Below are 24007 nucleotides of genomic sequence, written 5' to 3' on the forward strand. Positions count from 1 at the left end.
ATTCGAACACAAGGAAGAGGTTCACCTCATGAATCGAATAGCGAGTTGATTCCAATTGAAAGTTATACTTAAAGAGTAAGAAAGCATTCCTATACAGGTACAAATATAAGGCATAACCCAACTCTGTCAGGAGCAAATGAAGCATAGGTCCATAAGAATAGTGTGATTATTCCAAAAGAGCAAATTCAAACAGTTGATCTCAACTGAGTTCGCTTGCAGATCCCAAGCTGATACTGAGAGCATCATCATCCAGTTCATACGACATTAGCGCCGAAACCTTGCGATAATTGCCAGAAGGACGGGGCGGCACACCTGGGGTGCGCGAGATGGTGCAATGGGTTTCCAAACAAATAGTATGCGGTTTCGGTAGCAGAGAGTGCTGATGCTCGAGGCGAGCGCTTAGAACATGCTGCGCAGCCGGCTCAGAAGAATATGCTTTTAGGACACTGTTGATCTGCCTGATCAAGTCTTCGAGCACGGGATGTTCAGTCAATTGGGTTTCCTGGTAAAACCAGATCGGCACACCCATTTTCACTTTGAAGATCCAGGTCTCCCCTGGTCGTAGCCGCGCCAGATGACAGTCTTCCATTACCGACTCGAACTGGCATCCGTGGCCTTGCTCAACAAGCAGTTTCAAGTCCGACAGGGCCCCAGGGCTGAGACCAGTACGAAGCTGCCGAACGACTTTGGAGACCTTTCGCATGAAATGAACTTCGCAGGATCGTGGATCATCGGCATCGGCATCGTAGAAGATGTGCCAGCCAAGTGGATGGTTTGCTGTTTGAAGAGGAAAGCGAAGCTGAGGAGAGATTGTATGGATACCAATAGACGTGTCTACGCCAGATATAGACAGATTCTCTGGGGGGCATGCGGAAATGAAAACCACATGACAAAACGCTGCTCTGGGAGAGGGGTAAAAAAGTCGAGATGCCTGCCGAATAGAGTTACCTGCGTCAGGGAACTTTCTCGTTTTCTTCTTCAACTGGCGGAGAGAGAAGGCATTCAGAGCAGCTCTCAACGTCTCGAATGAGTGGAACCCCAACGGAAGCAATAGCTCGAACCCGTTTCTAGAACTTCCGTCAACACATGCTACGGCTATTCTGTCACTATTGATGGCCAAATTTGAAGCAAGCATAGAAGATGCTAGGACCATTGGCGTCAAAAGGCTGACAGAAGCTTGCTGCCTTTTCGATGGTCAGTGAAACGTGTTTTCTTTGACGAATAAGCCAATGGAGTCAACTCACAAGCTATCAAAAAGTATAACAATGTCGAGGGGTGCAAGGCTCGAGGTCTCAGGCAGGGAAATGGGCTCAACATCAGCAGATACATTCACTGCCGCCCATACAGACATCGAGTCTGTGCTCATGCATGGCCAGCCTGTGTAGGATCTCATGCTGGCAAACGCGATAGGAAGCTCCAATGGACAAAGTAATCCGGATGACCCTGGGCGCAGCATGTTTGATAAACACCGGACACTATCGACTCTGGGTTTGTGTTTTGAAATATCTGCTGGCGGTTCCATTGCGCCGGAATCCGAGGCTGACGTCGACGAGAGGCATGGCTCTATAGAGCCATAAGACCCAGAGCTCCAGCGAACAAGCAGTTGCGGCGCCAATTGATATCCACTCTGTGTCATGAGTCCTCTTCGAGGATCAACACGGCGGCGCGAGGTCTGCAACAAACAGTCAGTAGGATCAAAACCATTGGTACCAGTGTAGGCATTACCTGGTCGATAAATGGGTCTTCACTCGCATCAAGAGCAGTCTTGCGGATACCTCGGGAACTTGTACCATGATCCTGTCGGGTTTTCACCACATCGATATTGTAAAGACTATCACTGAGAGATGGAGTCCTGGTCGATGTTGCAAGCTCGCTTGAATCGCATTCCACGCTGGCAGAAAGGGACGAACGGCGGGAAGGGATCTGTGGGTATGACAGGCTCGAAAGGGAGCTAGATGTTGAGTTGGTTCTATGTATGGATGTGATGCACGGGGTGCGGCGTTTGAGCACAGTGATCGGCGTAGTTGGTGTGTCCTCCATGGTGTCGCGATATCTAAATATGCTCTCTGTTCCTGACAGGGGGCTCAAACTCAATCCGAATATCTGAAGCCTCTGTGGCACAAATTAAATTCGAGTGAGGCCTGACGGGACAGGCCTCTGAGTCCGATGGGATCTTCTTGCGTCGCTGCTGCTTCCAAAGACTGAAGCACGACAGGCACGACAGGCACGATTCTTTGAGGGAATGATTGCTCCAGTAATTAGAACACGCAAGAGCGATGACAACAACAAAGATGAGAACAACGATAGGAACAAGGACTAATGCAATAATTAAAGCTGAGCTTTTGATATCATACGATAGCCTATAGGTCATTTTGCTCGAATATATTGATGCGAGGAGGAGAAATGGGGAAGTAAAGAACAATGAAGCCATATGCTCCTGCCACTCCTCAGTCCGACGACTACGCTGGCAACAACGATGTCACTTCCATGGCTTGCGGACAGAGAATTCATGGAATTCTCCGAGGTTGAAGTTGATAAACATTTCCAAAAAAGGTAAAGTAGCATTTGGGTATCATAATCCATCGGATAGCACTTATATCCCGTTCCCGGCCATCGCAGCCATCTTCTCCCTGACTGAGTTCATGGTTGTATCATCCAGTCGCGAAAATCGGATCTAAAAAAGTGGTTAGTATAAGTCAGGAGTGGGCATCAGAGGTCATATACCATTTCATCCGTACCCCCACGAGCAGCACCTCCAAACAGCATCGGCTCAGAGTGAGAGTTTTCAATCTCATCTTTTACCCGTCTAGCCCAAATTCCATCCCAGTGCCAATCCCCCGGAAGCCGAGCCTGTGGGCTTCCTCGTTTGAGTTGTCCTCGAGGGCCGCCTCGGCGATGTGCCTGCCACGCATGCCATGCTCCAGGGTTCCCTGCGACCTCAACCGGTAGCGAATCCAGAACCAATTCGTCATCAAACGTCGACCGGATGTAATCTAATATCTCCGACACTGGGACGACATTCCTTCGTTCCGCAAACTGACCCATATCAGGTGCCTGTGCTATACGTGGAGCTTCTACACCGCCATCCTCACTGGCCGCTGATGTCACTGGAGGGTTTGACGCGTTCGATTCATCGCCATCTGTAATGGGATCGGCGGAGCTTGAGTGTCCTGTCGATGCAGCACTTGCACTAGTACCGCTTACATTCCGTGATGTGTTCCCTGATGCTAGTCCGCTCCGCATTGCCCTACCAAACCAATGAGGGAAACCATGGCGCAGACTGAATCCGCCGGGCGGTAATCGTTCATCATCCGTTGCGCTGACGGGATTGTCACTTGCCGAGCCAGTGCTAAAGGTATATGTAGTGAGAGGCACAATCAATGGGTGGAACAAGTCGGTCGCGAAGGTGACGAGAGGAGGAAGGTCGGGATAGGTGTCTGGGAAGCGGAGTTGGAATCGGAGAACGGCCGAAGCATAGGGGCCTGCAAGCGGAAGTTAGTCAACGCGTGGCGCAGTATATGGGATATTTGAATTCACCTGAGCGAACAAAAATCACTCCATTCCAGAATGTCGGGTCTCCGGGTGCGAGGCTCACATAAACCCCTGGTGGTGCTGCGCGTCTCAAGCTCGCGCTGTGGAGTCAGTACACGGATTAGTCTGTGTGGAGTAAAGGAGCTCACAATTCCAGGTGGAGCTGCTGCTTTCGAAGTGAAGGTATGCAGGGTAACTTGGAGGTCGACATGTCTATTTTAGCAGAGGAGGAAGTTGGGAAGATCCGGGGGTTGACGACAGCTTATCGATTGCTTATCGCCGATCGATATCGGACTTCAATCATTGAACGACATAGCTCCAATTTTATACTTCAGTAAAGAGGTTGATGGGTTTCATCAAATTCAAGGATGTGCTATGTGTTTCTTTGGGGCTTAACCCAAGCTTACGTGAACATATACAGCCCCCCAGGGCTGCCCGCAGACCATCTGACATCTCCTACCTCTACAATGAAGGCATTGCACTGACTATAGAGAGAAAAGATCTGTGCTAAGCGCGACAAGATGGCCAAGGAAAGGCGCCGTCTATAGTAGGAATTGGATGGGCATTCTCCTAGAGCCTACATATTGTAGATAGGAGGACTTCATTCGGGAAAGACAAAGACTTCCCAGGGCTAACAAGCTATATAAGAAATTATGAACCTTTACCCAAAGCGAGTTAACCTGTATTTGAAGGGAAAATCCCTTCCTATTTATGAATTATGCTGACCTTTCCTTCATTTCACTATAGACCCAGAGAATCACATTTTCCACAGTCATGGGAACTCGACAAAAATATGGCTGCGGGTAGACTTCCGCACCGGCCCACAAAGCCCAAAGCCCAGCCCATTTACGGGTTGGGTTGGGTTGGGCTTTGGGCTTTGTGGGCCGGTGCGGAAGTCTAGCTAAAAGGATGTATTAATATCTTACTTACATTTCACATTCACAGTTGGCCATATATTCTGCTTCCACGATGAACCCATATATAACGGACCCAGACAAAATTCCACCTTCTGATCTATATGCGGACCTGCCGCTTTATGGTCGGTACCATCCTAAGTCAAATGACTTCCGCATTGACCGCCAGGATGTTAATTCTCATTCCCCCGAATCGTTGCATTATTGGGCTTCAGTTCTTACACTCTGCAACCAATCTGTTATGATCTATCCGGCGGAGGACGGTGGTCGCGACGTGTTCGCCCTTGGTAGCATCATCGTCAAGTCGAGCCACATGCATACGCAACAGGGCACAAAGTATACGGATATCGACTACTCCTATGCTGATGCCAATGAAATCCAGGCAATTACTATTGCAAAGACGGTCTTAAAAGACGTCAGAGTGCCCGAGATATACTTTACAGGGAAGGTACTGTTCTCACCACTTGGTTACGCCAATTTTGCTCACATCCCCTTAGATCAATGGCCATCAGGTATTAGTCCAGGAAAGACTTCGGGGTGTTGCGTTGGCTGTCGCTTGGCCTTATCTTTCGCGAGCTCAAATGGGGTCCTTCAAACAGCAAGCACGCAATATACTTCGACAGCTGCACTCCGTAAAGCCTACCGATGGATGCCAGGTTCGCTCTTACGTGGTGCCTGATCCCAATATTCGTACAAATGGCCGCATCCAACCCCTTGAATGCGATATACTCTTCTCGGTCACCAACACCGATCTAGATACGAGCTTCATGCACAACGACCTAACTGCATCTAACTGTATAGTTGATGATGATAAGATTGTAGGACTCATTGATTGGGAAATGGCCGGCTTTTTTGGGTGGAAGACGGCTGGAGAAGTCCATCGTAAGCTGAGGCCGCACGATACGTCTTTTTGGAAGGATCTCTATGAATAAGACAGGCAGCAGGCTTGTTTTTTGAGGATTAGAGCAGATCTGGGTGGGATGTTAAGAATGCAGATGAAATAGTGAAAGTGTGAAAGATCTAGATGGCCTTTTGAACCAAATGAGATTTAAGCAACCCTGTTCAGTACCTATAAGGTCACCACCTCTTCACAGCCCTTACCATTTATTAGTAGTGAGGAATATTCAATCAAATAACAACTTTCTGGATACAGATTTAACAAATAAAACACTATGCATTAAATCCAATTGGATTTATCTCAACGATAAAGCCATTGAATTGATTTAATGAAAATAATTTGTCTATCTGGACACGTCTCTCTCCTATGCCCTAGCTGCCTACATATTCCACATGCTCGCCTGGCCCGTATAGATGGTTGTAAATCCTGCGAAACCCGCTCACGATAGGCATCGATACGCGCTATTCGGGACTGAATTTTGAGAGCTTTGAGAGTGAATTGGTAGCATGGTAGATGGTTGAATTGATTAAGCGCTAAAGACGCGTTTTGGGTGAGGTGGACCACTCGCTTGTGAAATACGTTAGTTAACTAGTACGGAGTATAGACCTCGGGAGTATATTCAAGTGGCTTCGGCTGGGGCTCCCGCTGGCCCTTGGTCCGATATAGACTAGGGTTCACTAATATGGATTAACTTCATCTCTTAATATTCGATATTCATCGCTTCTAGCACATGTCATTTTATGCATATGCCTTAATAATCAAGTCACATAGTCTTCTAATAATCCAGTTCAGGGAATATACTCCGGAGTAGAAGGTCCCGAGGTCCAGATGGAGATCTTATCTAAGGTGGCAAGGTGTGATAGGCCCCAGGGGAAACTAAAAATTAAACATTGGAAAGTAAAAATTAACGTTGTGTTTTTTTCAAAAAGGGGGAGTGGGGCCCCCAACAAAACCCCATGGGTCCCAACAAGCGGGTAGTGACATTTTTATAGTATTTTTTATACTTTGCAGTATTTTATGTTTTATTTGAATTTTAAGTTACCTATGTTATGAACTAATTCATTGTGTTTATATCACCAAGTCAATTTCCACGTCAAGTCAAGTATGAATATGTATGCTATGGTAGACAAATAATTTTGAGCATTTGAGTGTATGGCACCAACACCGAATTACGTCCGAAAAGTCAAGCTGAAAAAAAGTGGAATCACATGCCCCTTGCGCATACCACTGCCGAGTCATCTCCAGCCCTGGCTTGCATGCTGACCTACAGAAGAAGTATGTATTTGCCGTTGCGTAAACACGAAAGCAAAATCAATTCGCCACTCGATCTTGCACATCGGATTTGGTGAGAGAATTCCAGACCAATCCACGGTAGTCTACTCCGTACTCCATATACAGTACGAAAATGACCCGCCGAGGTAAGTTGATCGCTTCGATCTATGTACCCACATGCTGGGACGCCTTCACCGTATTCTCAGCATGTGAAAGTGAAATTGCAATCATAGCACACACCAGATCAGGTCTAGATCACATCACATAGATAGTCAGACCACTCGTAACAAAATGCTTGTAAAATTGTTGGGGCGAACGGAATTAGCCGATAGGAAGGCGGTGGCTGTGAAGAACTCGGGTAGAGCGTATACAACATACACACATAGAAGTAAAAAATGAGATGGGGCATATGAGATGGGGTATGGCTATGGGTAGAGGAAAGATCAGCCCTGTGCTGACTATTCTGGATAGTTCATGCGAGAATTTGAGGGCGAAGGGGGTGGATCTGTAAATTTGCAAAACGCCATACGGGCCATACGGTTGGATTGGACTATAGGGACAGTGGCGGTATGAAAATTACCACCCCAGGGTCCCATGGTTGAATCGGGTGTTTTTTGTTGTTTCAATTTTCCCTTCAGTTTTTTGTTTCTTTTTGAGAGCTGTTACTTTTTCTCTTTCTTTTCTTTTTATTGCCTGCTTTCTTGTTGGCTCTTCTTTAGAACGGGGCATCTTCAGGGCTTCAACCTTCCTTGTGCAACATCCCCCAAAAAAACAAACTCAAAATATTGTGAGTAGACCCTGACAGCTCGGAGAATCTTAACTAACCTGATCACAGGTTCTTGTGTTTCTTGTGTCCTTCGTTTCAGTTCTATAGAAAGGGATAGTTTGGTATATCCACCGTGACTTCGGAGTTTGTCAACCTCAACACCCAACATGTCGTCTACCGCAATCCCCAAGCGCGTTGCGCTCAATCGCAATCCCGCTACCGAGTCCTCAACGGTTAGCTCTGTCTCGCCCTCGCCCTTTGACAGCCCTCGCCAGTCCCCCTCCTCTACCTCCCTGTCCTCAATGGGCTCGGAGCAGGAGGCCAGCAAGATGCTCGATACCTATGGCAACGAGTTCAAGATCCCAGATTATACGATCAAGCAGATCCGCGATGCCATTCCCGCTCACTGCTTCCGCCGCTCTGCCGCCACCAGTTTGTACTATGTCTTCCGGGACCTGGCCATCCTGGCATCCGTTTTCTACCTCTTCCACAACTATGTCACCCCCGAGACCGTCCCCTTGTTGCCGGCCCGTGTGGCCCTCTGGACCTTGTACACCATCGTGCAGGGTCTCGTCGGCACCGGTGTGTGGGTTCTGGCCCACGAGTGCGGTCACCAGGCTTTCTCCCCCTCTAAGGTCCTGAACGACACTGTTGGCTGGATCTGCCACTCCCTTCTGCTCGTCCCTTACTTCTCCTGGAAGATCTCCCACGGCAAGCACCACAAGGCCACCGGAAACTTGGCCCGCGACATGGTCTTCGTTCCTAAGACCCGTGAGCAGTACGCCACCCGCGTCGGCAAGGCCCTGCACGAACTCGGCGAACTGTGCGAGGAGACTCCCATCCTGACCGCCGGCCACCTTGTGGCCCAGCAGCTCTTTGGCTGGCCTCTGTACCTGCTCAACAACGTCACCGGTCACAACAACCACTCCAAGCAGCCCGAGGGCCGCGGTAAGGGCAAGCACAACGGCTGGGGTGGCGGTGTTAACCACTTCAACCCCTCCAGCCCTCTGTATGAGGCCAAGGACGCTAAGCTCATTGCCCTGAGTGACCTCGGTCTCCTCCTCACCGGAACTGCCCTCTACTACATCGGTGCCAACTTCGGCTGGTTGAACCTGTTGGTCTGGTACGGTCTCCCGTATCTGTGGGTGAACCACTGGCTCGGTAAGTTTTTAGACGAAAAAAACTTCAATTCTTCCGCATCACTTTTGCTAACATCCCTCGCAGTTGCCATTACCTTCCTCCAGCACACCGACCCCACCCTCCCTCACTACCAGCCCGAAGTGTGGAACTTCGCCCGTGGCGCTGCCGCCACCATCGACCGTGACTTCGGCTTCGTCGGTCGTCACATCTTCCACGGTATCATTGAGACCCACGTGCTGCACCACTACGTCAGCAACATCCCCTTCTATAACGCCGACGAGGCCAGCGATGCCATCAAGAGCGTCATGGGCGACCACTACCGCACTGAGGCTCACACCGGCTGGACTGGTTTCTTCAAGGCCATGTGGACCTCTGCCCGTGTCTGCCACTGGGTTGAGCCCACTGAGGGTGCCACTGGCGAGAGCCAGGGTGTTCTGTTCTTCCGTAACACCAACGGCATCGGTATTCCTCCTACCAAGATGGCGGCCAAGGCTCAATAGATGGTGGGCCTTGGTGCTGATTTTGGTTTCGGTTCTGATTATGTTTTCTTTTTTTCCTCTCGCATTGTTCTGATTCGATTTGAGCTTTGATGTCTTATCTTGTTTACTTTGCGTGCATATCCATGGATGTATACACAATGTCAACATGATTTTCTTGAGGAGATTGGGTGACGGTCATAGATGAAATTTGATGCTTTTGTTGATCTCGTCTTTTGACGCTCAAGCTATTTTCTTATGACCGTTTATCTTTGAATCCTTAGATCCATCTTGTTTCTTCAGTGAGGGGTTGAGATCATGTCGGCAGGAGGTGGGGGGAATAAAGAAAAGAACCTGATGAAAAATGGGGAGAGAGATGATTGTTATTTTAGAGAAATGTGTTTTGTCATCGCTGTCCGTATATATGATTATGGTTAATTTGAAGCGTGTTCTGTTCGTCTCTGTTTCTTACCTGCTTGAATGCATATAAAACTGCTCCGTAGAGCAAATGATCAATAAGCAGTGTGATCTTCAGATTCTAGTTCTGTCCTTTATAAGAATCTTCGAGTCAAGTTAAGAAAAACTTAATAGACAAGATACTGAAGACATGTCTAGTTTTATATATGTAGCAGCATCAGCTAAGGCCACCAAATTCAAGTCTATAGCCCCACATGGATCGATACACACTGTTCCTCAGCAGCAGTCCCGAGGCACACGAATTTATTAATTAGTGCCTTGTTGAACCCCTCCAATCTTCAAGACAAGATAGTTACATGCAAGGCGTCGTAGATCACACAACTTCGGACGTAAACTTCTAATATACACAAGACCAGTATTTCACACAGGTGTCTATTATTTAGATTACTTGTGCTTTTGTTTGGATTTTTCTGTATATTTTTTCGAATGGTGATATTATACAATAATACTTATAGAGAACAGATCGCCGTTGGGTATATCATGTATCATAGTTCTATTGCTGTTCTAGTCTGAGATGAACATGTCACATAGTATGTCACACTATTTGGAGTAGACCACATTCCAGACTTTCAAAGATGTACTGTAGCTTTGGTAGGCAAGAATGAAATCGGTTATATGACATTAGACGAATCAATCACCATGACTCGTACTTCTCAGGCCACCTTTCCAGATTTCAAACTCTACCTCACCACTTCTTCTACTTGGTTGGCCGTTTCTCGGTGTATCCTTGGGACCTGCCGTCCACGGCGAGAACACCAGTTTCATGGTCCTCCGTGTGGTGGATTCAGAACTCGGAATGTGCTGGTGGTTCTGCGAGTCAGAGACTCTGTTCTTGAGAGAGGGGGCAGGCATTGCTATTGAGTCCGGATCTCGATAGGTGTTTGTATTTCCTCCGTTTTGGAACTGCGATGCTTCCTGTGTGGACGCATACGCATGATCGTCCACGGAAACAGCTACAGCGTGGGAATCTTCCTTTTTCAATGCGATTCGACAGGCGATCTGCGTTGACCAGACGAATCCCAGGGCTGGATTCTTCAGAGATCCGCTCTCTGGGTACGCACCATCCCCCCAGCCAGAGTAGAAGCGCTCCTGGTGAGCCACGTTCAGCATGCTATTGCGTACTCGAGGGGCAATTAGGTACGAGCCGTCGAAGTTTTTATCGTGTGGGGCGTGGTATGGTGACGAGGAGATAGCGGAGGAAGAGGGTGGTGGCTGCTGGCTATTTCTAGTAGCTAACTGTTCAGTTCGAGATTTTGGGAGGGGGAGACAGGGCCGGATCCACGATCTGTTGTTTGGTTTGCGATGGATAACCCTGGCCGTGGAGTTGGCTCGGTGCTTTTTATAGGCTCGAAACGGTCGGAGACTTGGTTCGCGAGCACGATGGCAATGTCTTCCTTTACAGCGAGGTTGCGTAGTAGATGGCCTAGTTTTGCGAGCTGGGATGATCGTTTGGTGAGGGCTTGGATGCTGTTTGATGCGTGTTCAGCGCGGTAATTGGATGTTATTGAATCGATGATGACCAGGCCGATGTTATAACGTTCGATGGCGACAGGAAGATGGAAATTCAAGATGTGGTCTTGTGTCTCCAAGTCCATGGCGTTGATGGATAGGATATCCTGCAGCGAGGGCGCCTGCTCCGCGGGGAGTGTTGAGAGGATAGGATGACATTCTAGGAGCTGTGAGAGTCGTGGCGTAGATAGTGGGTGTTCTGTCGATATGTATATGGCACGTCGTCGTAACCCCTGTGGTTTGGGTAGCTGGACGGCTAGACAGAGGCTTAGAAGGAACTGGGTCTTGCCGCTTCCACTGGACATTGATCCACATGTCAGATGACCTGCCTGTCCGGCTCATAAGACCTGGATGAACACTTGCAACATACCTCTCGCCTGTAACTTCTGTGACATAACCGGTCGGAATTCCACCCTCTAGGAGTGCATCCATGCCAGGGTCAAGGGTGCTTATAGTGCTCCATTGTGACGTGCGCTTTGTCGAGATTGTCCTGCTCGCTACATCAGGGTTTATACTGGAGCTGGGTCCATCGCTGGTCCCTGTGTCTGTCTGCGACTTCTCAAAGCCAACATCTGTGTGCAATGCCTCAATGATGCGGGAGGAGAGGCGGCGAATGTCTGCGGGAGGTACGCGGGCACGTTTCGCGATCTCGAGAGAGTCGAGGGTGATCAGGTCGACAGTGGTGATTTTAGCTCGTTCGAGAGGAGGAAGGATATGTGCAAAGGGTTTCGTTACAAAGCCAGGTAGGACTAATAGAAGATCCATAGGAAAAGCGCTGTCAATATAGGCGTTGATGTTGCGACTCTACGATTGTTCAAGCCTGAGCCAATCACAGCGGGGGGAGATAGTATTCTTTAATTGGTCGATTTCTAACCCACGACATGGATCCTGGTGGATATTCTCACGTGACTTTCCAAAAGTGTAGGGCCAATTAAACACTGTAAAAAGCCTCACATCCTCCTATAAGGAAAAAAAAGGTAGGGAGCTTCTCTTTGATTGAGCGTGTCATCCTTAGGCAGGGGCCATGCTAATCTTCTCTATATGTTTTCTGTAGACCATATGCCGGCACAGTAGCCATGTGGACTTTCATTATAACCTCACTTTTCGGCAGAATTGTACCGCCTACTTGTATATAGTAGACTGTGAGGCCAGTCAACTTAGGCATGTGAAGAATTGTTTAGGGTTATTATCTGGCTCACAGTTTACTCTGAGTAAAATGTTTCTGGGCATTTATTGACATTTGGAAAGTAAAAGAGTGGAGCTTATGGAGTAGTCAACTGAGAAGTGTACATGTATAGGAACTAAGGATCTTAAGAGCATTTTTTACACATAGCTTGGTTATTTTGGGATCTTTTAATATGGCAATTGGACTAGCCTACAGAGTATTCTATCCTTTCCCTACTGATCTTGCTAGATTTGGATAAGAGGGGGAGGAAACAAGCTTCACCAGGAAAACCAGAACAATATAACATAGCAAGTCAAGAGGCAAAGAGAGAGTAGAGAAACAAGGGACTCTCTTAGGGAGCAGGCAAGCATGACTCTATAACTAGTGTTGTACCAGAGAGACATTCTGGTCCTTAAGGCAAAATTGCAGGGGAAGGCAAATGGAGACTGCATGGGTTCTCAACAGCAAGGAAGGGTACATATTTAATAATATTATTTTTAGACATGCAAAGCGATATGTTGTACTTGAGTAATCTCAACAAGACCTCCAGGCTTGGAATCCATCAAATACCAGTTTCACGAAGCAATTCTTGGGCTGTAGGAGTGTGCTGATTGATGCGACGCTTAGCAGAGATGGCATAATATCACCCCAATGGATCAATATCCCGATGTATGGGTAGACCCGGTGTGTATCGCTCAGCAACAGCAACAACCCTGGTTGGTTTCTGTCTTAATCTTTTGTGTCTTGGTGCTAATCTCAAACTACTCCGTACAAATATCGGGTTTCCTAGTTAGGAAGGTCAAAGAAGCTCGATGGCCCCCAAGTACTATTGGGGACTCCGTAGACAGTACGAAGTACACTGTAAACGCATAGAGAGGTCTTATAGATAAAACTGTGCTATATGGATATATAGCCTCTATGGTTGGTTGGTCAACTATACATAAAATCCATGATTCATAAGCATGCCCTCCATGACAGCTGAAGTGTTATAAATATGTTGGATCAGAACACAACTGGTACAGGTATAAAATGTAATATTGGGAAACCCGATGGTACAATTTATGTACATAGCAGCTTGTACTTGGTACAAAGCCAGTACCTCTGGCGTTCTGTATTTGGCAGGTGGATAAAATGAGACTTTTTGGGGTTCAAGATCCGCCAGAGTCAATACATCCGTGCCAAATGAGGATTTGAGAACTCAAAAAGAATTATTGCAAGTTTTGGTTTGTTGATGTTATTCACTCTATGAGTTCGCGTTTTTTGGGGGCTGTTATTGTACACGCTATCGACTAAAGTCGACAGATCATGCGTCGACTGACGATTTACAATGTGTATTGCGCGAGATCTGAGGTCACTATGACTCGTCCTAATGCCGTTAGTAGGAGATGATCAAGTTGTTTCATGAATCTTAGTCTCTGAGGATCTACCTGTATTCCACGTGGCAATAGAATAATTAAACTAGTATATTTTCAGGTCCAATTTTAACAGAAAAGCGATAAAGTGATATATTTCAGCCCAGATGCGTTATGTTGTAGATGCACGAAGTAGATTTTGAGTCGTCCCAGGGATCTGGACAAACGTACCATCGGGATTTGGTTGTGGATCCTCGTGTATAGCATGAGATATGTATTATTGTATGAGACGATCTGCGTGCTATCAAGTGTGGCTGATTTTTAAAAGCAAACACACGGCAGATAACCGTGTCGTGAAATAATGATACCAATAATACTTCATATGAACTAGCCCTACACCTCCCCTATCAAAAGTCATGAAATATCATATGATTGCGGAGGGGGAAGCATCGATTTATCCTGGTGCGACCGTGTCAAACTTACATGGAAGTCTGTAGTTGCAGAGAGGAGAATTGTATTCTCCCCTTTGACACCCTTCGATCCGTTTAACAGCCACTCACATGATAAAATATTCCTGCCGCCCATCCCGATCAAGAAAACAGCCCAAACGCAAACACGGGACCAGAGCGGTAGCATTATTAACTGCTTCGACAGGGGGTGTTCGGAGCCGAGGCGGATATTATAACTTCATATACGGAGTACAGAGTACAGAGTAGCATGGTTCAGTTAGAATTTAGGGGAATATTTGCGTAGATGTATGTCTACTATTCTACGACATACGTGCGGTGTGTGTGAGGTACACATGTTTGCACATGTCCATGTGATCGAGAAAGACTCCTACCAAGTACAGATAATATCCCTACAATATATGAAGACATGCAACTTGCGCGTATATGTGCGTATATTCTATCTCCGGATGTTGTACTCCGATTGGGAGGGACAAACCCCGAGTCATTTATAACAGCATTCTCCAAAAACATGGAATACAATAAATATGGAATAACGGCCAAGAGCCCGCTGAGCGCTAGCGAAATTTCTGTAAAATAGTAAATCCTTCTAGAATATCAATGCGCTGAATCGTCGTTACAATACCTGTGATCTTCGGGGGCTGGGGGATTGCCACTCACGGCTGAAATGATTCAGGGATCGGCGGTTTGTGTATAAAATCGCTTACGGAGCACAGGGTACAGAGCACTTACAAAGTCACTTTTTTTCTCCAAAATTACCCTAGATGCAGGGAGTAGATTATTACACACCGTAAGTGAATATTCGCATCGAGCCGTGAGGATCCACAACCCCTGCAACACATGGCTTAGTGGGGAGTATGAATCTTTGACAAAGCTTGGACCGAGTGTGTACACAGTAGGTACGGCTAGGGAAAAAAATGAAACTTTAGAAATGAAAAGTAAATCCAGGAGCGCATCATTATGCAGACAATCTTCGTCGCCACAAGGAATTCTGCAGTACCGAGTTGAAATATGCTAGGGCTAAAGTATACAAACTTGCATTATTACTTGAATATCATGCCCAATATAAACTTTGCGTGCATACGGAGTAGAACATACTCCGTAGTCATGGGAAAGTGGACCGAAGGGATTTTCGAGTCAGACCAATCGACTATTTAGAGCTGACGCAGTAGTTTCTCATGGTCCGACTTCCCCGGTACTAAATGCTAAAGGAGATCCGCAATTGAGTACTTTTTACTCCGTATAATTACTCTGTCGAAAGAATTTGTTTCCGAATATAACACGTATTATACTACAAATTATAATAATGACAAAAAGGATTGGACTCAAGTCTACCAGTGTACATAAAAAAAGCCGTTAGATGCGGCCCGTTTTGGAATTCCTTGCTAGATTGTGTACGGACTCCGTGTTAGTCCCCAGGCCCTAAAATATGGTACACAGTACGGAGTGGTTTTTCACAAATTTGGTTTGATTAGGTCCGCTTAACACTGAGTGTTTATAATAAAGGTCCACAATTAATGGAGCGGTACGGAATAGCTTGATCGGTGCGGACCGTGTGGGGGGTGTAACATGGGATCTAGGTAGAGAGGAATAATGATATGAAGATCTAATTGAGGCATACAACATATCAAGAGGTTGATATTCGGTCCTTGGTACTCTGTACTCCGTATGTTGTATAGGATATCAGATTCATATCGACAGGGGAGTCAGATATTGACGGGAATAATATAGGAATAACTACACACTGACTTCCAATACTTGCCTAGGTGGGACGTTGTGTTTCATATATCATACTGACATTCTTAACACCATTCTCCACATTCCGTTCTCCATATGGAGTTGTATCAAACAAAAAGGAAGAGAAGAAAAAAGTATGCATATTTGATCCACCTTCATAATTCCGAAATTCAGCGAAAAAGAGGATTTGCTGATCAAAATTATTATAGAACTGCACATTGGATTAACAACTGGCAGCTGCATCTCCTGCCAGAAACCGTCTAGTCGGTTCTGGACGCTCATTAAAGACATCGCTGATTGGTTCAAAGCAGTCAGCCAAGCGAGTCCGGCTTGATTGTCGAAGCGAATCATGTTTCCTGACGATTCACAATTAGATTTTCCTGATCTTACATGGGCAATGTCTGGATCGGGAGATTTCAAAGTTCCGAGTTATTTTTCCTTGAATGTTCTCAGGGGGACTAGTTCTGTAATGAGAATACATGGTATTGAAGTTTATTAGACTTTCTTCAGCTAATATATATGTAAATTGATATTGGAACCTTGAAAACGACATATTCATCTATCAAAGTAGTTCAATATAAGCATAGAATATTATGGAGACCAGGGGGAATAAAGCGACTCCGGTCCGTTGGACTGGGATGCCGGAACCTTGGAACCCAAGATAGACGCCGGGTAACGTGGAGGTGGAAAAATAAATACGATGGCTTACGAAAAAAAAGCAAATCTACATAAAATTCGTAGAATTGATACATAATATTTCATATTTCTGATATTATATTTCCATTATACCCAGGTATTATTCAAAGCCAGATGGTATACGGAGTACCATTTGGCCTTACTACATATATAATATGACATAGGATAAATATACTATAATCTATGCGGAAATTTCTTTGAATTATATACAAATAGAAAAACATGGAAAAGGCAACCCATACGGGGACCTGCGGGAACCTACGGGGACCGCGCTGGTATGTACTTTCATACCGTACATCGTAACCATCGGAAGGCGTACCAAGTCTGCGAGTCGCTAGTGTCACTTCCCCCCCCTCTCTTCTCTTCTTCCCACTTGATTCTTGAAAGTTCATTTTCCTGAATTCATCGAGGATCGATTCTTGTTCTGTGTTGGGACATATTTGACATTGGAAGTCTTTCCAACAGCTTATGCGAGGGAAACTGGGGACAACAAGGCCATATTCTATCATAAATCGGCACTTGTCTAAGGGTTGATTTCGGATTATATGTTGCGCTCCGTGGCAGAATCGACATACGACAAACCTTCAAACCACGCGAACTTTTCTGATATTGCGACCGGCAGAATATCTGGGAAAAAGAGTATCAATCCGCCAAAATGGCGAGCAGACCACCCATCATGCCGCCTCATAATGAGACCGAACACTCAGTTAGCCGGATCACCCGTGAAGGCAAACAGCTCACATACAAATTGAGCGTGATGCAACAACCAGAGCGGGCACGAGCTTGCGGCGCAGGAGCCAAGTGTGAGTATTTACTGTTGTGCCTAATCAGGGCTGCACATTGACTGACCATCGTAAATAGCTTCTGCCGACCGTCGCCCTGTTGACCCACCACCTGTGGTCGAGTTGCGCATCTTCGAGTCCGACCCGGGTAATGATGCGCAAAAGACCGACATCACCTTCGCCTACAATGCCAATTTCTTCCTCTATGCAACCCTTGATACCGCACGCCCTATCGCACACGGGCGCGTGGGTGGACCGCAGTCGTGCCCGGTATTAACTGGTGTACCAGTCGCCGGTGTGGCATATCTCGACCGTCCCTCACAAGCAGGTTATTTCATCTTCCCAGATCTGTCAGTGCGCCACGAGGGTCGGTACCGCTTGAACTTCCACCTGTACGAAGAGATCAAGGACGCCAAAGATGCCGACAAGGATTCCACTTTGCCTCTTCCCAACCAAATAACCCATTCCCCAAAGCCCGGCACGCCGCAAGCATTCCTTCATTTCCGTCTCGAGGTCAAGTCAGTCCCTTTTACCGTTTATAGTGCCAAGAAGTTCCCTGGCCTGGCGACTAGCACCTCTCTGAGCCGTATCATTGCCGAGCAGGGTTGCCGTGTTCGCATTCGTCGTGACGTTCGCATGAGACGCCGGGGCGACAAGCGAGAAGAGGAATACGATGAGGAACGTGCAGCTGCATATGCAAGATCGTCAGATCGTTTCACGACACCTGACAGATACGCAGCTTCGATGGATCGTCCTAGATCAAACAGCAATGGCAGCAATGTAGAATCGCCCTACGGGTTTGTTGCTCAGGATCGACGACCATCTGCACCCGACTATGGCTTCCAGTGCCCACAACCCTACCAAAGACCCATGCCACCTGCACCCATGTCACACTCCCAGACACCCTCATACCAATCACACCTTTCATTTGGTTCCACGCCTTCGCATTATCCAGCTCCTCACATGCCTCCTACACCTCCACCGGTCGCACCGCAAGGTTACTCCCCACAACACACATATGCCCAAATACGACACTCATCCAACGCCTCCGAATACGAAGGGACGCCAATTGCGTACCCCACGGCATCTCAAGTACCTGCCGAACGAGGCGGTTATCCCAAGCCTTCTATGAATACCTATCGCATGGAGCCACCGAAACCAAACTCATACATGGATCCTCGCATGGAGCCAGGCGTATACCCATCCATGCCCAATGCTTCGGTGCCACGTTCTCAAACACCGATTGCAGCTCAGTCCATCCCGCCTCTAAAACCCCTGCCAAATGAATATGGTAACCAGATTGTTCCTTCTGTGGAAACCACTTCACCCGGCGGTGGCAGCGGCGGATATGACACCGTCAGAGGAAAGCGTATGGTATATCAGACTGGGCCAGCATACGGGAAAAGGAGTCATGAAGATACTTTCGGCGTGGATGACCGGTCAATGCAGAACGGCATGCGGCCTGATACCGAGCCTTATCCGAGCGCCTATCGCGATTTCTCAGGAGAAAGTCGCTCTGCACTGATGGCTGAAATGGGCATTCAGATGGCCTACAAGCGAGCCAACGGCAAAATGGTCATGAAAGCTCCTCCGACTTGATTATATCTGAAATGGCCTCAAATGTCTCGTGGCAGAAAACACGATATGCTGGCCTAGGGCTTGCCTCGATGACTGGGTCTCAAAACGGTCAATGGACTGGATTCTTGTGATGGTACCTGATTGGGCTTTTTTGTACATGACTTTTCCTTCGATTCCTCGTTGAGGCTACCGGAGTCCGAGATTTCTCCACGTATTTGAACGTATATCGGGAATTGGTTTATTTCATGTTCCAGTATTTGGCGAGGAATTTCTTTGGTCAAGGTTCGGAGTTACATAGGAGTTTAGCTGTTGGCTATTCTTACTTCGCAGCCTCAATGATCATTTATGTTTGTCACCTACATTTCTGGTACTTGCATCATTCTCGAATGGCCTCTCAGTCCATCATCAAGAGCAAGGCGCCTTCCCTTCATCACATGGATTGGAATAGGGAATGTCATCCCTATTTCAACTCTAGCTAGGATGTCCAACATTGCTCTTAGAGCATACACTTTCCAGATAGACAAGGGCTGACCTCAGTAACCTTGCGATACTGGGTTCCTTGCTTCACACCCAGAACCCCTGGTGCTTAATCTACTCTATATACTGGCGTTGTAGCATCCCCTTGATACCTAGTAGCATTTTTCCTTTTACTTGACCCAATCTATGATTTGCACAAATTGATTAGAATGCAGGTGTTCTAGTAGCTAATGGTATACATCTCTCCTATGGACATGTCATATCTACATTCCTTATCGAAAATGTATAGGCACATGTTTGAGACATGTGGAATTCTACCCAGATTTTATATTTGCACATGTTTGTTTGGACATTCTGATGATGTAACAGGTACTTTGTAAATTATGGAAGGTTTGCGGTAGACGTGGGTACCGGGTACCACAACAATCCTCCCTTGGCAAGTGCGGAGTATGTAAACAAACCTCATTCGAGTCTCCCGTTCCTTTCATTTCTTTGTTTTATTTCCTCCCACTCTCAGCGCTTTCTATGCCAAATCCAGACATACTTTTGCGATTTCTTTCCAAGGGCGTGGGGGGAACATAACAGCTGCAAAGGTAAGCTCCCTTGCCATCCCCATGGAAGGGATTTCAAATCCCGCATAAGAAAGATTGAATCTAACTTCCCTGCGTTGTTTCAGCGCCCGCGACTCCAAAATGGAAATGGAAATGGATATTGACCCGAGCGCCGTACACCAGCGCTCCTCGCGCAAGCATCTACGCTCCAGCGACGACGATAACTACTATGATTGGAGCTCAGACGTCTCTGGACAATTCGATGATGCCGAAGAGGCGCACGCAGACGAGAACCGATCGTCGGCAGCGAAACAGAGCAAACGACGTCGCTCAAACGACTGGCCGTTACCCGAAGAAGCCGCTGATTACGGAGCCTATGATCGCCGCATCCAGCGCGGTGAGAACGGAAGTCTCGGCGTGAGCGCAAATGGCTCAGGTTACAAGGCTTCACCACGCGCTTCGCCTCGCGGCTCGCTCGCTTCGCTGCGCGCTCGCCATGCTGCCGCATCTGCTTCCAGCCCCCGCCGCCCCAGAGGACGGACATCGCGATTCGTCGAAGCGACTATGAGCGATAGCGTCAGTGAGAAACCGCCCAGTATCTACTTCCAAGAGCAGGAAAACAAGCAACCTGGTCTTCAGCGTCGCTCATCTGGTATTTTTCGTTTTGGGAAGGCTATTGCCTCGGCATTTAATCCCTTCGGTGGATGGGGAAGGAACTCCGAGGGATCGCCTAATAAGTCGCCGCAGAAGGATGTCATCAACCAGGCGGAGGAGGCCTATGCGGAATTGAAAAAGGCCGGCTACAAGGGTACGAATAAGGGTCATTACATGGAGGACCTTGGTGTCAACACTGCCCACGCCGACCAGACTTGGCAGTCTCTCCAGCACAAGATGGCATATGGTTCTCCAATCAAAGACTCGCATTGCCGCTCAATTAATGATAAAATCCATGCTGCACCCTCGCGCTCCGAGTCTTCGGCTTCCAAGCGCTCTTCTCTTCAGGATCTTCGCCTGCCGAAGTCATTCTTCCAGAAATCCCATGGATCGCCATCTGCTTCCCCAGCAGTGTATTGCGATATGACTTCTGACGATAACGAGCCGAATGGACTGCGCAAGCAACCCTCCCGCAGGGAACTCTCGCGCCAAAACAAGCTGCTCAAGAAAGTTAGCAACCTCGAGGACAAGCTCCAACGTGCCCGACGGGAGCTTCGTGATCTCACAGGCAACGAGGAACGGACCCCAGCACCTACAGCCCAATCAAAGACCCTCAACACCGAGATGGATCCCGCATCATTCCCAAGGAAATTTGTCCCTGGTGCCCTTCCCACTCTGCCGTCGGAAAGACTGCTGGATCAACAGGCCGCAGAAAACGAAACCGAAGCGGCCAACCTGACGGCACTGCCATCCATGGAAGGCCGCGAAACTTTCTCTTTTGAAGAAGCACGACCGCCTCAAACCCCAGCTACGGCCCAAAGTCCAAAACGGCGCTCGAAAGGGTCACAGTCGTCATCCATGGGTAAGGACCGCTCTTCCCGTAAAAGGAAGTCTTTCATTCCTGAATCTATCGATAGTGGGAATCCTCCTCAGCCCAATTCGACGAAAGGCATCAACGATCACGAACGCGAGCCCGATCTCGAGGGTCTGATTGACCCCGGTCTACTTAGCCCACCCGGAAAAGCGAAATGGCAGAAATCCGAGGCTGGCGAGAGCCCCGGCTCCGCCAAGCGCAAGCAAGCCATCGACGACGCTCCCCCGACCGAGCACGAAGAGAAGGATGCAGGAAGAAATGAAAGTGCTACGCGCAACATCAAAAGGTCCCCCTACGTTCAACCCCGAAAAGTCTCCGGACTCACCCGCTCACCAAGTTCCAAGCCCACAACCCCTCTCCGTATGAAGAAGAGCCAGACCTGCCTGCGTCCGGCGTCTTCACCTGCCGCTGCCTCGGACAATGATTCTCGTTCCAATATCTGGGCTACGCCTCTGCCTGCCCCGCCCACTGACTCCCACCGCGACACCTTCTACCACCACCCACAGCGCCAGCTCAATCCTGATCGTAGCCCTCGGACTCCGACACGCCCAAAGATGGGTCATACTCGGAGGCGATCTGGGTATCTCTGCGATGACGATATTCCGCCCGTACCGCCCCTCCCTGAAGAACTTCGCTCGAGTGCTGCCAAGGTGAATGTCAATGTGAATAGGTCGCCTAAAAAGAGACCTGTGTCTGCTCTGGTGCTTTCTCCGTCCTCGGCTTCTGGTGCGGATTCTGTGATTTCTGGTCTTGAAGATTACCAGTGGCCTGAGGATATTTTCTGAGGGGTTTTCCATTTATTTTCTTACGAGGAATGATGTTTATGAGGTTTTTTATGTTGGGTAGTTTTTTGCATCGCTATGCGAGGTGTGTATCATTGGGTTGGGTTTCTTTTTGATGGTTTTGGTCGATGTGATGTAACGAATTAATGAATTTCATATGTTCTATACCCTGGTGCCTTGTATACTCCTAGAACGTTATTGCATGCTAATAGTAGCTCTCACAAATACATCCTAGACGCGGATCAAGTGCATCCAAGAAGCTAATAAACTCTCCTAGTCTTTGTTCTCTAGGACATGTCTTTATATAGTGGCACATAACATTAACCCAGCTAACATGACAACAATGATATCTCAATCTCAATACAGATAACTTATGAGACAAAACAGAATACATTAAGTTCATATATTCAAATGGCATCAAAACGCCGCTACCAACGCAGCCCCTGCAACACCGACAAACATACCACCCGACATATAAGTCGGCATACTCGCCAGTCCCGTCGACGTCGACGTCGACGTCGACACCGTCGGTTTCGGTTTCTTGTACGGTACAATAGAAGTCGGGAAATCACCCACAGCATCCGGGATCTCAGGGCCATCTCCAATCTCCATAATATCATCCGGCCCAGGATTCCCATTCAACGCAGCGATCCCAACAAAAGCATTGTTGTAGTTGATGGCCATATACATACGGTCCGAGAACATGGTCCCGATTGTACCGGAATACGTTGCGTTCACATTTTCTTCTTCCGGTTGGATGAGGAAATTACAGCGTTCCGAGTCAGCGGAGCCCCATGGAGTGAAGAAATCACTCCATTTTGCGGAGATAGTGGCGTCTCCGAAAATCAGAGAGATCGTATGGTTTTCGCTTTTTCGGGAGCATGGGAGTAGACCGAATTGGGGCTCTTCGCCGTCCCAGCCCTCAAAGGAGATGTTGTAGTCCTTATACAGCCGTAGAACGGCTTCCTTGGGAAGGGTTGTAGTGACGTATTGAGCGCTTAGCATGTATGGCTTGGAGCTAGATAGGGTGTAATTTGTTGGGATATTTGAGTCTGTGTGGGCTTGGAATCTTGAGAGAGGGAGGGACACGGTTCCGTATGTTTTGTTAAAACCGAAGGCTTGTAGTGGGCCGTGATACTTGGCTTTGTTGATTCCGCCAAAGAGTAGCCCTGCCCCTCCGCTTTCGGATGTATTGCCCCATAAACTGAACGAGGGGGATCGGATCAAGCCCCGGTCGACTAACTGATAGGGAAATGACGTGTTATCCGCAGATAGACCTATCGAGTTCCCTGTTGAATTGGATTAGGTCAAGTCGATCATATATGGAGAGTATATACTAACAGTTGTAATATCCGACGCCCTGAAGTTCTAGTTCGACATCCTTCACTTGTGTCCCTCCAATAGTGATAGTGTCAGTGGGTACCGTGTAGGGACTTCCATACGATAATTGACTCGGAATTTCTTTGGTGCCATTGCTGGACGATTCGGTGATATTGTATGATCCAAGTAAGGAGCAATAGCGATTCTCCTGACATTCGGGCTTTGTCACACGTGTGTCCTCGGTAATGATCGAGATTGTCTCAGTCAGTAAGTCGACCAACATGCCCATGGGCTGCGGTGGTGTGCCAATCGAGATATTGACAAAATTTGACAACTGTATAGATATGAGAATTCAATCTTAACTAGTGATGTTCCAGTTGAACGTACATAGGTGGCCATGTTCGCCCCTAGAGTAGCAGTGTCTCTTTTCATTAGCGGCCTGGATATTTCACGGCCATAGAGTTCCATGCCAACGACTGCAGGTACGTCGCGCACAGAAAATATGTCGGCACTGGCACTGGCCCAGTTGGACCATGCCCACAGAGCTGTAATAAGCGACTGACGCATTGTAGAATGATGTTTTTAAGTG

The 24007-nt window shown here is 47.7% G+C and overlaps 8 protein-coding genes across 8 annotated transcripts; 4 read left to right on the forward strand and 4 right to left on the reverse strand.

Moving 5' to 3' along the window:
- Positions 1 to 199: 199 nt before the first annotated feature.
- N7517_008638 (uncharacterized protein) lies at positions 200 to 2040 on the reverse strand (the record flags this gene model as incomplete). Its single annotated transcript, XM_056726368.1, has 3 exons — positions 200 to 1184; positions 1245 to 1672; positions 1726 to 2040. The coding sequence occupies 3 exons, from the start codon at positions 2038 to 2040 to the stop codon at positions 200 to 202; spliced, it is 1728 nt and encodes a 575-aa protein (XP_056577219.1).
- Positions 2041 to 2593: 553 nt separating this feature from the next.
- N7517_008639 (putative ubiquitin-conjugating enzyme) lies at positions 2594 to 3742 on the reverse strand (the record flags this gene model as incomplete). The annotated part of the gene is made up of 4 exons (XM_056726369.1): positions 2594 to 2674; positions 2725 to 3482; positions 3538 to 3632; positions 3681 to 3742. 4 exons carry the CDS (start codon positions 3740 to 3742, stop codon positions 2594 to 2596), a joined length of 996 nt encoding a protein of 331 aa, XP_056577220.1.
- Positions 3743 to 4500: 758 nt separating this feature from the next.
- N7517_008640 (aminoglycoside phosphotransferase family protein) lies at positions 4501 to 5377 on the forward strand (the record flags this gene model as incomplete). The annotated part of the gene is made up of 2 exons (XM_056726370.1): positions 4501 to 4893; positions 4943 to 5377. 2 exons carry the CDS (start codon positions 4501 to 4503, stop codon positions 5375 to 5377), a joined length of 828 nt encoding a protein of 275 aa, XP_056577221.1.
- Positions 5378 to 7548: 2171 nt separating this feature from the next.
- N7517_008641 (oleate delta-12 desaturase odeA) lies at positions 7549 to 9021 on the forward strand (the record flags this gene model as incomplete). Its single annotated transcript, XM_056726371.1, has 2 exons — positions 7549 to 8542; positions 8606 to 9021. 2 exons carry the CDS (start codon positions 7549 to 7551, stop codon positions 9019 to 9021), a joined length of 1410 nt encoding a protein of 469 aa, XP_056577222.1.
- A 1083-nt stretch (positions 9022 to 10104) lies between these two features.
- N7517_008642 (putative DNA repair protein (Rad57)) lies at positions 10105 to 11748 on the reverse strand (the record flags this gene model as incomplete). The annotated part of the gene is made up of 3 exons (XM_056726372.1): positions 10105 to 10706; positions 10757 to 11280; positions 11354 to 11748. 3 exons carry the CDS (start codon positions 11746 to 11748, stop codon positions 10105 to 10107), a joined length of 1521 nt encoding a protein of 506 aa, XP_056577223.1.
- Positions 11749 to 17055: 5307 nt separating this feature from the next.
- On the forward strand, positions 17056 to 18781 carry veA (sexual development activator VeA; the record flags this gene model as incomplete). Its single annotated transcript, XM_056726373.1, has 2 exons — positions 17056 to 17203; positions 17262 to 18781. 2 exons carry the CDS (start codon positions 17056 to 17058, stop codon positions 18779 to 18781), a joined length of 1668 nt encoding a protein of 555 aa, XP_056577224.1.
- Positions 18782 to 19929: 1148 nt separating this feature from the next.
- On the forward strand, positions 19930 to 22101 carry N7517_008644 (putative nuclear RNA binding protein; the record flags this gene model as incomplete). The annotated part of the gene is made up of 1 exon (XM_056726374.1): positions 19930 to 22101. The coding sequence occupies one exon, from the start codon at positions 19930 to 19932 to the stop codon at positions 22099 to 22101; it is 2172 nt and encodes a 723-aa protein (XP_056577225.1).
- Positions 22102 to 22515: 414 nt separating this feature from the next.
- N7517_008645 (uncharacterized protein) lies at positions 22516 to 23985 on the reverse strand (the record flags this gene model as incomplete). Its single annotated transcript, XM_056726375.1, has 3 exons — positions 22516 to 23387; positions 23440 to 23752; positions 23806 to 23985. The coding sequence occupies 3 exons, from the start codon at positions 23983 to 23985 to the stop codon at positions 22516 to 22518; spliced, it is 1365 nt and encodes a 454-aa protein (XP_056577226.1).
- Between the last annotated feature and the right edge of the window lie 22 nt (positions 23986 to 24007).

Source organism: Penicillium concentricum, assembly GCF_028827145.1.
Source record: "Penicillium concentricum strain IBT 3081 chromosome Unknown utg000003l_segment0_segment0, whole genome shotgun sequence".
NCBI classification, from domain to species: Eukaryota; Fungi; Ascomycota; class Eurotiomycetes; order Eurotiales; family Aspergillaceae; genus Penicillium; species Penicillium concentricum.